Source organism: Cricetulus griseus, chromosome 2, assembly GCF_003668045.3.
Source record: "Cricetulus griseus strain 17A/GY chromosome 2, alternate assembly CriGri-PICRH-1.0, whole genome shotgun sequence".
Classification (NCBI taxonomy): domain Eukaryota; kingdom Metazoa; phylum Chordata; class Mammalia; order Rodentia; family Cricetidae; genus Cricetulus; species Cricetulus griseus.
Genome location: NC_048595.1, coordinates 214,898,177 through 214,911,204, shown reverse-complemented (window position 1 = coordinate 214,911,204; position 13,028 = coordinate 214,898,177). Strand labels below are relative to the sequence as shown.

Here is a 13,028-nt window from a genome sequence, read left to right as displayed (position 1 = left end):
TAAGAAAGGACATGTCTGTTAATTTATACATAAATGTATTCATTCTATCCAGTGTATTTGATTATGTATGTATATTGCTAACACTCACTGGCAGTTTTATATTTCACACAGGCTAACAGTTTTGACCCTAGAAAGTGTATTGTAGACATGAATTCAAGCTAAGCACTTCCGATACCATAATTTATTTAATATTCACATCCATCTTATGAAATCAGATTGCTGTCTTAATTTTACAGACAATTCAGACTTAGAGAAGATGCATGACTTCAGTCTAGAGAGTGGGTAAATGGGAGAGCTGAGTTTGAACTACATTTCCCTACCTATAAGTTACACCATGAGGGATGTTTTAATGTATTTAAATTATAATAGTAAAAAGGGAAACAATCCTAAATTATATTTTTTCTGGACATTTCAAACATTTCTTATATTGCTTGTTCTTGAATATTAGTATGTTCTTTTATGATTATTAATGTCACTATTCTGGTACGTTTTAGCTGGCTTTGAGTACACTCTGAACATAGTTACTCTGTATTTATTTTGTGTGTGGCATGGCCCATTTTTTTCCTTTTTAATTCATACAGAGACACATATGTTCATCTCTGTGATAGTCAACGTACCAAAGAACAAGCTGATAAAAATTGAAAAGGACATATTGGTCTCCTGTCCAAATGTCTTATTAAAGACATGCTGCCCTTTCTAGATGTGAGAAGGTTTTGATAGACAGCAAGTAAGCAGTTGCTATTATAGTCAAAACACTTGATTTGCTTTATTCATTGCCAGTCAAACAAGGATTAGAGTGACTCATTCCAAGTACTTCTTGATTGTGCCATGCTCAACCTCATGTTGTGAATATAAATTTCTTTAACAATCTGATGAAGTAGGGTTAATATTTCAATGCAGTGAAGTAAGATGAATGAAAGAATATGGCATTAAATTATTTCCAAAATTTGGAGAAGACATGGTATCATACATAGGACAGGACAGACCCAGAATTTGGTTCTTATGGTGTCTTTAATATAATGTGTACATGATGGACTTTAAATCTTTCCATTTCCATTGTATTTGCTAGTGATTAAGAGGCACTCTTCTGCAATCCAAGGATCTCTGAGCTACATACAGGTTCGTATGCATCTGCTTTCTCTGCCTGTGCATCTGTTTTTTCTGCCTGTGTAGTTATTAGGAACTAGCCAATCTCCAGATGGTAGATCTCTCAATGGTGAAAAATTTGGCTGGTAAGGATTATCACCTAATATTCCTAAGCAAGATAAATTCATAAATTTAATCCAGTATAAACTGATGTATCTCCATCATATGTAGACTATGGAGACATAGTCAAGATTCTGGGGAGGTAAGCTCAGGTCAAGTTCTCACTGATTATCAACATGTCCCCAACTCCATTTGCTTGTTTTCTGTATTGAGGCACCTTTTGATATGTATTCCTTACTAGACTGAATTTATGATGATCCTCCACCCTCAACTCCCTGACTATAGTTACAGGCATAACCACATTTCCTGGCCCTTAACTCCAATTTTCTTGCTCAGAATCATTGTTCAAGGAATGACACTTTCCTAGCCATTAATCAAAGTAAGAATGTATGGTCCTCTGAAACAGGAAAGTTCCATTAGAGATAAGACCTGCCTGTGGGCAAATGAAACAGAAACCTGAGTTTGTAAACAGCCACCTCTTCACGAGGCATGATTTTGAACCTTACATAATTTATTCACCTTGTTTCTTATAAGTTAACATTTTTCACTGTTCACCATCTGCTATTGATATGTGCTTCTTTGTGTCCATCACTTTGGTTATTCTACTATCTTTTTACCTCAACACTCTTAGAAAAAAAAATCAGCTTAGTGTCTTTTCATGCTGTCTTGTTTCTTCACATCTTCATTTTTTCCAAAGTATGGAAACAATTTGTGCTCTTGATATGAAAAAAAGATTTTCTCTGCCACGTGAAGCCTTTGTTGTAGACAGATCTTCCATCTTCTATGGAGAACAAGGGATCAGTCATACCTTGGAGGTGGGCAGATAAAAACATCCTTTGCTGAGTGCAAAGTCACATCTTCATTGAACTTTATCAGATTGGGGTCCCTGGCACTGGATGGCCAAACAAGATGCCTAACTTCAGAGCTGTAACATACTAAGGACTGAACTCCAACCTCATCCCACATAGAGAGGTCTTATCCCTGTTGACTTACCCTGGTCCCCTATTGGCTTTTTAAAATCTGAAGTTTCAAAACATTCAGTATTTCTTCATTCAAATAATCACTGGTCTTTCAATGACTTTGCCTGAATACTTCCATAGAGCTCTTACTCAGTAGCAAATTTCTTATCACTTGTGTTTCTTTTCAAGTAAACCATTTACAGCAGCCCCCACATTATTTCCACACCTGCCTCATCTCTTCTTCAAATTTATTATGCCTGTAAATGTATTAAGATCTGACTCTTCCCATGGAATTAACTGCTTAGACATTTATTTCCCTCTATCAGAAGTGATCAGGTCACATTTTGCTGTGTCAAATTTATCTATTTCCCTATTTATCTTCCCCACAAAGTTATTGTTACATCTTATTTGCAGTGGCAATTTTATTGGATACAGACACACACACACACACACACACACACACACACACACACACACACACTCACACACACACACATTTATTATCAAAAGTCATTAACCCAGATACTTAAAAGGAGCAATTTTTATGGTATTTAAATTTATCTTGATACAAAGGACTTCTGAAACTAATCACTATTTGTACTCTAGTGACAGAATTCAATACTGTACTGGTATCATTTTCTTTCTTTTTGAACCCATTCAGCTCTACAAAGTATTATAGACAGCTATTCCTTGAAGGGGGACCAGCAAGAAGCTCAGGGAGTAAAGGTGCTTGTCAACAAGCCTGATGACCTGAGTGTGCTCCTTGGGACACATGGAGGAAGGAGCTAATCTGCTACCATAAAGTTGTACTCTTACCTCCAAATACATGCTATGGCATATATCATTCTATCATTGTATTTAGTGTGTGCCTACACACACACACACACACACACACACACACACACACACAGTAAATACCTGTGAAAAGGAGGAAATATCCTATTTAATAACTGTTTCTAATGTATTTCCCATTTTTCTATAAATTAAAAGTTGATAGTGACTAATTATATTCCAAGATAAAAATTTCTTGGTTTTCTGCTGTCTGTTTTTTTTTTTTTTTTTTTTTTTTTTTTTAAGTTTGCATTCCAGGAAAGCCAGTTAGAGGTAGACTTGAGGGCTCCAACCTCATTTGTAAACTCTCTGTCTAGAAAATCAATTCATTTTCCTTCTACTCATAACCAACTTCTAAAAAAACCTGAGTCGTCTTTGAATCCACCTCCCTGTCTTTTTGAGATAGGGATGCATTTGTATCCTAGGATGATCTCAAAGTCACAGCAATTCACCTGCCTCAGCCTATCAAGTACAAAGGTTCACATCTGTGAATTCTCCATTTCTCATTCAACTTATTTCTATTTAATCTGTTCCTGTAAGGACTGGTCCAACAATGGGTCTTAAATTATTTATTATGTTTATGGAATCCTATACTTCTCTAGTGATATTTGTTAGATGTCTGTCATGTTCTCTAATCCTTCTTAGATCCTTCCTAGGTCAATTATACTATGAAGCCTTTAGCATGATAATAAGTAATCGGTTTTCACATGGTATCCAATAGTTATAATGTAATCTGCTCAGACATTACATAAAAAGGCTTTGACCATGTGACATCAGACAAAAAACTGAGAAATAAGTTTACACTTGAGGTCTAAGATCTAACTGTTCGGAGACTGTGGCTTGGTCATTTCCCACTTTACTTGAACCAAGTAACTTTCCACATTTGAATCCAATCTGTCCCGTGCTTTGGTGATTTTTCCTATATTCTGTTCTGCTTGCAAAAATCAACTCCTCACTTTTAACAGGCAGATTTATTCATTAATATTCCACTCAGCTCTCTTCTTATCTTTTTTCCTCTAGATTTTTTTTATTTAAATTAGAAACAATCTTGTTTTACATATCAATCCAAATTCCCCCTCCCTCCCATCCTCCCATGCCTCCCATCAACCCGCATTCCATCCCCCTTCTGCTCCCCAGGGAGGCTGAGGCTTTTAATGTGTATTTTAATGCCTGCAGACTACATAAACTGGACTTCTGCGAAACAATGAAGATACTTCTGGTCAGTGACATTTACTTAGTGTCTGATGCCATGGGTCACTTTGCTAATAATCTATTTAGCTGTTTTTTCTGTCAAAGAATACAACTCCCCTGTACAACCACATGTTTGTTTGTTTGTTTGTTTTTGTCACTCAAGGTTATATACCTCTTGCAAGGAACATTTCTTAAATACCTCTGAACACTAATAAAAGATGGATAGCCCAGTAGTCTTGAATTAATTGGTTTATAAATCATACCTTTTATTTTTGGTAAACCAAGATCATAAAATTATATTCATGATTTGCATTGGACAGAAAGAAATAAAAAGACCACAATGGTAACATATTCACATTTTATTGTGTTAAACTGTGACTCCCCAGAGCAGAAGTTTCCCCACATCAAGATTAAAATATATCCATCCTCTTAGCTATGTTAATATCTTTCCACATACAATATTAGAACACTTTCAGAGATAAAGTACAGGTTCTTACTGCTAGACAATGTTTGAATTCTAGATTTTACAGATTCAAGGTGTTAGTCTCCTATTTTCCTTCTAAAAGTCTCTCACCAGCCAACTGTCAAGGCATGAGCATTATTCAAAAGGGGAAACATTCATTCATTTCTGAAATTATATAACAAATCACACAATCTAGGATGGTCATTAGCTATTCATATTTGGCAAAATATATAACTTGCATTCCTATTAACTGTCATTTAGATTAATAAGCATATATCTTATTTATTTCCTAGCAAAAACACAGTGTTGATGTCACACACAAGTGAGTGGGTGAATACAATCATAGACTTCAAAGTTTCCTGTATGATTTATAGTCAGACCTTACCATCTGTATTTGTTGTTTTACTTTCAAAAAGGAGTTCACTTTCTTTGGAGATGCTTAATCCTGCCATCCCTTGCAATCTTGTATTTTCTTTAGAAACAAACACAAACATTTCAGTGTGCCATTCGTACACAATTTGAAATAAGTGATGCAATATAAAAAAGCTAAGAAGCTAAATTGCAAAACTTCTCTCCTTGAAAACATCTGTATTTATTCAATCCATACTATTCACCAAAAACAGCAAGTGTATTTGGGGGTAATTTTAATAGAAATATTATATTATTAAGAAATAAATATTTTTGGATGTGAATGAAATTTCTACACCAAGAAACTGTTAAGTTGGATCGTCTTTGGAAAGAGGTAATGTAGAGAAGGGGAACCTTACATGTCACTTTAGAATCTCCAAAGTATTTAACAATTCTCACAGAAAATAACATGTTGCTTGTTTAACAGCATATTATAAAATTAAATACATCTATAATATAAGCAAATGCAATCTCTAGTTTATGTTCAGACAATTAGATTATCATCTCAGTCACAGAATGGAAGCGAGGAAGAAAAAAGCTAACCAGAAGAAAAACAAGTAGAAAAAAATTCTATACATTTTCCATCGTACAATACTAAGGATTGGAAAAAGACAGGTGTATTTATCTCAAAATTAGTGAATCTAGGAACTATACTGAAGAAAGGAAACAACAGAAATCACTGTGGTAATTTTATAATTTCATAGCTAAGAAATTCAAGAAAAAATATCTAAGCCAGCTCTGATACACACTTGTAAACTCAGCACTTGGGAAGCAGAGGAAGGTGAGCCACGAGCCCAAGAAAAAAAAATGGACTTCATCATCTATTTCACATTTCACCTCAGAGTTCATGAGCTGGACAAAGGGGCTAGAGGAGGTAGGTGAAAAAAGACAGGAGGCTGAAGGGGGAAAGAATGTCTGGAATTTGGAATAACTGTGGTGGCTGCAGTGAATTGTATAACTCAAGCAGTGGCCCTGGGTTACTTATTTACATCTAAGTATGGAGGAGGAGGAGAAACAGCAGCAGCTACAGAATGAGACCTGGTCTCAAAAACTCAAAATGGAGACAAAGAAAGACAAAACTCAACTATAATGGTAGATACCAAAGTGAAAATTGCTTATTAGGGAACGGAATCTCATGTAGTGGTTGGAATATTTTCTATATGAACTCAAATAATGTGTTCAAGCATGTGTATAGTTACCAAAGTGCATTCAATTATAAATATAAGACTTGTTTCACTGTTTAGATTACAAAATAAAATTTCATTAGAATATGCTAATATGCATCAATAGTTTATAATATTTCTCTTATTAATCTTTACTGATAATGTATATTCTAAAGCTCACTTATGTGTAAGATGTAATGAAGCTAAATTTATACCAAATATGCATAAAATGATTTAACACCTAAAATTATGTGAAAGTATTAACCAAACAATAGTATAATCGACACAAGTAGCTTAAATTAATTCTAAGGAATAACCAAGTAATGACAGAAATGATGCAGAAAACAATTATTAAAAAACAAAGTTGATGTGGCTTAACCATATATAAATCTAGAACTTGGGGTTGGAGAGACAGATCAGTAGTTAAGAGCACTGACTGCACCTGCAGAGAATCAGGGTTTGGTTCCCAGCACCTACTTGGTGACCAACAACCATCTCTAACTCCAGTTCCATGACAGCAAATGCCCACTTTTGGCCTCCATAGGCAAGGCACACATGTGGTATACATACATATATGCAAATAACCATCTTTACACATAAAATAAACAAAATCTATAAAAATCTATAACAAGTTCAAAACTATTTTGAGTCGACCTATGATTAAATGTATAATCAATAATGAAGAAAACAGTATTTTAATAATAATATAGTAAAATGATATTTATATAAACATAAGGATACCTACAATATTTTTCACATTTACAATTTTAAAAGACAATAAATAAATGACAAAAATAGGGATAGAAATTGTGATACCTTCAATTGTTAATCTCCTTTCCTTGTCTCTGAGAACCTTCATTTCAAGACATGATTTACCTATGAAATGTAAAACAAAATAAAGTATTAGTTTTAAGGGTCAGTTACCACGCTCTGGAGTGCCATTGGTTATGGGTACAGGGGAGAAAAATATACTAGAAAAAGGAAATCTAGGCTAAGGTTTGAGAGAGATGTGATGCACTACCATGGTCTGTCCTGGGTAGACAGGAGTACTGAAGCAAACTGGATCCCATAAAGGATCAGGAAGCATATAGGGCTCAGACTGCTCTAATGACCTTCTCCTTTTCCCCCTAACATAGGGGATGGTGCTGCCCACATTGAGTGCAGAGCTTCTCTTTCTAGTAAACTCTCTGGAAATTTCATCAGACACACCCAGAGGTGGGTGTTACTTATCTCCCAGGAGCTCCTCAGACAATAAACTGGATATTTAAGATTCACCATCATACTGAACCAAGATTCACTGCATATCAACACATAGAGCTTATAGATGAAGTTCTCAAAAACTAAAATTAATTTAAAAATCACCATCATACTGAGCCAATAAATATATCCAACAAAACTGCCCCTGAGTCTATATGCAACAGCAACATCCTATGAGCTGTCAAGAACGGTGACAAAGAACTTCTGTCATCCCTCCCTACTGAAGGCAATAGGATATGGTTATCATATAGTGACAATCACTGGATATTTCGACACAAACATTGCCAAATAAGTTTTGAATCTGTTAGCTTCTGGATAACCTGTAAGTCATGTGAAAGTTAAACAGAATAATAGTTTATGCGCTTGCACTCTAACTGGAACATTCAGTTGTACTACTGTAAAAAGGAGGGTGTTAGTCACAAATGTGGAAAACATACATGAAGTAAGTAATCTTTAAGTTGGCCTTATAACAAAATGGCCATTCCTCTATGCTAGGTGCTAAAAAGATGTGATAGAAAGGGGATAAATGCTCCCTGGCTAGGGTTGGTATTGCTGGTAATGTGGGTCAAACACACAATTTCTAAGTAAGAGAGAAGAATTCATTACTATTGGAGCAATTAATGTAGTGATACTAGTAACGATAGCATGTAATCACTTCTTCACATTTACATGTATATTTATGTGTATTTAAGTATAAAATATACTGAAAATAGAACACCCTAGACTGTTTTATAAATGTGCTCAGATCACAGGCAGTGGATTTGCTGCTTAAATAATAAAATGAAATTCAACCATAGGTTTTATAGAGCATATAAAATGACTCAGTGAGTTTATTAAATTGAGTGTTAAGAGAATATATACTCAACAAATTAAATATATAGATTATGATTTTAATATCTGACAATATAAAACTGATAAAATTTCATAATATTGCACTACATAAAATAGTAATACATAAGATAAAATTGCTATATTATTACATAAATTAAAAATGATTGTGCTGACTAACCTGGTCCAACAAAATAGAGCCAACTATGAGGGATGAAAGGAAAAACAGAAAGGAATCTGCCAATAGGAAGGAAAACATGTTTCATCTTATCAGGGTGCCAGGGACAAGAATCATTATGGATGCACACTGGATCTCAGCCACATGATCTATGACACAGATCTGACAGATAATAACCATAATACTTCAAAACATCAAAGAATGACTGTGCATCCAATTGCATCTAAAAGATTACTGCATCTCTAAATCTCTAAATTACTGCATCTCTCCCTTGGTAGAGGTGGTAGCACAGGAGACCAGGGAGAATCTAAAATCATTCATCTCACACACATTTTAGAAAATACAATCTAGCTTTTGCCAGCAGGAGGCATCTTAACTGAGAAAGTTTATGGCAGAATATTTCTGACTGAAAGATTTGTACTCATAAAAATCATAGAACCTCTGTACTCACAAGGTACGTTTTCATGAAAAACATCCTGATTATAGAATCAACTTGATAGATACCAACTGGCCACTTCCTACTGGACCCCTATTTATTGTATTGTTCTATTTTTCCTTCTTTTCATTTTTCACTTCAGGGCTGAAGGTCAAACTCAAGGCCAATCTTCACATGCTAATCAAGCTCCACTGTAGGTATACCACAGCCCTAAGACCCACACCTTAAAAGTTTCTGTGTCTTCTACTAGCAGCAAGTAAGAATGTTCCAGAAGCAAACTATAGTGTGATCACACCTCATATATCACACCTCATTTCATTGTGTATCATGAACATATACAATGTAAAAATCAATAAATATGAATACAAATTCATTACTAATATTTTAACTAATATAGATGTGATAGTACCGTGAGATGCAATTTTGTGTTTGGGTGAAACAATTGCCTTGAAATGTAAAATGATATGTTTTATAAAAAGGTACTTTGATTATAAAATTTAAATTAATTGTATAATAAACTATTGTCCTAAATAATGTATAAATATGAGTTATATGAAAATACTGTTGGTATGTATAAGATGACACAGCTAGAATAATTGGAAAAAGTTTGGTAATTTCTTCTAATATTTACTTCAACTGAGGACAAGGAGTAATTGCCCAAGTTGCTGTTTATTTGTAGTATGATCAGATTTTGATTTGACTACAGTTGTTTTATCATGACTAATTGAACATGAGAGAAAAAGTTTCTCAGTTGTTAATACAAGCATTGTGCTGAACAGGGCCCCACAAGTTAACCAGAAGTCCTTACACTGTGCTCTTGTGATCTTTACAACAAATGACAAACCTCGTTTGGAGCCTGCCGTACTTAAGCTCCTTATATCTTCATGAAAGACAGAATTGCACCTGAAAGTTTGTTGTCTGCCAAGAAATAAGTATAAACAATGAAGTCTGCTAAGTTTCCAAGGTTTAAAGAAGTTCAATGTTCTATGGACTGATTGGCTGGTGTACACAGAAAACACAGAGTGAAGGGATGGTTTGATACCTAAGTATTAGTATTAATACATGAGTCAGGTCCTCAGAGCTCATGTTCATCAACAAATTTACTCCCCAGTAGAACAATGGTGCTGATACCTTTCTGTTGGTCATGAAAATGAAATAATGCAGATCCATGGATAACGCTATAAAATTCAACACAGTTTTTATGATTTTAAAATAGTCATTTGACAGCTGGCTATCGGGCAGTAGGAAATAGTACCACTATGGTCTCTCTCCCGCTATGAGGGATAGATGTAGATAGTTGATGGACATGAGTCAGAAAGAGCTGACTCAAAGTTACCAAGGCATTGCTTATGTATCTCAGTGCGCCACTCAGTAGTAAATGTCACAGAGAAGAGAGGAGAAAATAAAGACTGTGGGTATTCCCAAATCACTATGCTCCTTTGTTTCATTTCTCTTTCCTCATCACTGCAAATTTTGGTTCTGTAAACTTCCCAACCTGTCTATGAAGTTGCTGTCTTCAGTGAGTCACCAGGCTCTGCTTCCTCATCTGTTTGCAAAGAAAAGCCATTGAAGAGGAAATTACCTTTCTTAGTCTCGTTCATCTTCATTCCAGGATTTGTCAGATCTTTCTCATTTTGGGGCATGAGTTTTTGACAGTATTTTAAAACCTAATTATCAAGAAAAGTATTTTAATATTGTGAATCGAAATTAGTCTGTATTTCATTAGCCATCAGTCAAAAACATTGGTAGTGTTTGAATAAAATTATAATACTATAGGACATATTACTTACTTAGAAAATTAATGCCAAATTATGTTAAAGTATAAAGAATTAGATAACCTATGAAGCAGGTTATTCGATCCCAAATGGTTATCTCTAAGTACATATTTATACAATCAACACTAATTTGGATTAGTTAACAATTTGGATTCAGCAAATTGCATTTTTGTACATAATACCAGGAAGACATCAGTGGAAGCTTAACATTTGACACTAATAGAGGAACAAAATTTATTAGAATAGCTAAAATAAAACAATAGCTTTTAGCAAAGATGTAGAGAAACTAGGTCCACTGGTCATTGTTGCCAGTTTGTAAAACAGTACAGCTACTCTAGAAAACAGTTTTGAGTTCCCTTTCACATTAGCAGCAAAGAACTTACCAAATTGAATCAACAACTTTAATCTTGAACAATTACTCAAGAAAGGACACATGTTTGCTCACACATGTACAAGAATATTCTTTGTAGCTTTATGCTTAACAATCAAAACTTGATTACTACCTGAAATATCCTTGAGTGCCTAAACAGGCATCGGGATACAATCCAAAAGAAGGGAAGTGGGACAGATTGTTTAAGCCATTATTGTAGGCAAACATTTGGATGAACTGAAAATCAAAATGCTGAGCAGAAAAAATAAGACAGTCTCCGAAGGATACAAATTGTGTGCTTCCATTTATATACATGAAATAACAATTTTAGTAATGAAGAACAAATTAGTGATTGCTCAGGGCTAGAAAATCAGTAACAGCTTATATGAAAGAATGGGATGGTAAAATCAAGGATGTTGACTATGGTCGTGGTAACACAGAGCTACACATAGAATAAAACGTTATTAACACACATACACACACAAATACACACACACACACACACACACACACACACACACACACACACACACACACACTCCCAGCATTGCTAGTAGAATTTGAGTATGCTGTTTTGTTTGTACTGATGTGGATTTTGTGGTGCTATCACTAGGCTAAAGTTGTGAGGTTAAAAAGATATGGATGTAGTAATCTGTAAGAGGACACATCTTATTTTGCACTTCCTGGCAATTTTTGTGAACATTTTAGTTCAAAATGAAGTACTTGTTATGAAATCATGAAATAAAAGATGGTTAAGGTCATCCTCAGGTATACAGCAAGTTTAAGACTTGCCTGAGATATGTGAGTATCTAAAAAAAAAAAAAACCTAATATATCACAATGAAATTTAGAAAACATTGTATCCAATGATTATGTGTGTGTGCACATGTGCATGCATGCATATATGTGTGTGTGTATTTCTGTGTGTGTGTGTGTGTGTGTGTGTGTGTGTGTGTGTGTGTGTGTGTGTGTGTGTGTACTTCAAGATGCTCTCAGAAGTCCTCTTAGAAGACGTGTCATCTGACCATAATGAACTGAGATCTGGAATGTGCCCATTGCAGGGAAGAATTTCTCATGCACAATTAATGAAGATACACAGTTCCTAAAGCAAGAATATGCTCAAAATGTCCCAGAAATTGAAATGCAGAGTAATTATTAATTCTAGAACCAGTTCTAAGACAAAGGTATAAATTAAAAGCAACAAAAGGATTTATTTCATTTCACCTGACAGTTTACCAAAAGCCTCCTATCATCTTGCCTGCACCCTCAGGCTTTTGTCATTACAGAGGCAAAACAGCTTCGTAGCTTGCCAGGAAGCTGAAAATCTTACATACTTAACAATACTTGGTAATAACATCTCTTGTATCTATCTTTGCACTCCATAATAGAGCTATGATTGGAAACATACCAAAGGTCATTATTCAAACAAAATATGTAATATATTCTAATGTTATCTAAAACCCTCTAGCATGTTGAGTACAGGCAGTAATAGCAAGTTCAGATGGTCAGTAATGACAGTAGGCAGAAAATGGAGTCCTAACCCTGGCCATAGATTTGGATCTTCATGGAAGTAGAATGAACAGACCATAATCATTATCACACTTATACCAAGGGTTTCTTTTCCAGTTGTGGAGGAGAGAAACCCAGTGTAGTGAAATCAAAACAAACTAAAGACAAAACAAAGAAGCATGTAAGACAGAATTTACAGCAGAGGAAATGGGATCTGGGGAGACACTTGTTGGTAAAGTGCTTTCTGAGAAAGCATGAGGAACTGAGTTCAAATCCCCAGCACCCAATTAGACAGTAGAGACTAGATGGAGATATGCCTTCCTGCTCTTCTACAGGACCAGAGTTCAGTTTTCAGTATGTGTATCAGGTCCCTAACACACACTTGGAATTCTAGCTCCAGGGGATCTAATCTACTCTTCTGTCCTCCAAGGATACTACACTCAGCAAAAACTTAC

The 13,028-nt window shown here is 35.0% G+C and overlaps 1 protein-coding gene across 1 annotated transcript in view; it reads right to left on the bottom strand.

Annotated features, from left to right (window-relative positions):
* Ccdc178 (coiled-coil domain containing 178) overlaps positions 1 to 10,563 on the bottom strand; it is a 345,282-nt gene extending 334,719 nt beyond the window's left edge. The window contains exons 1-3 of the mRNA XM_035438744.1: positions 10,503 to 10,563; positions 7,038 to 7,097; positions 5,036 to 5,122 (exon numbers count right to left, since the gene is read on the bottom strand). Coding sequence (XP_035294635.1) covers positions 5,036 to 5,122; positions 7,038 to 7,097; positions 10,503 to 10,563 — 208 coding nt within the window. The remainder of the gene's footprint in view (positions 1 to 5,035; positions 5,123 to 7,037; positions 7,098 to 10,502) is intronic.
* Positions 10,564 to 13,028: the final 2,465 nt, after the last annotated feature.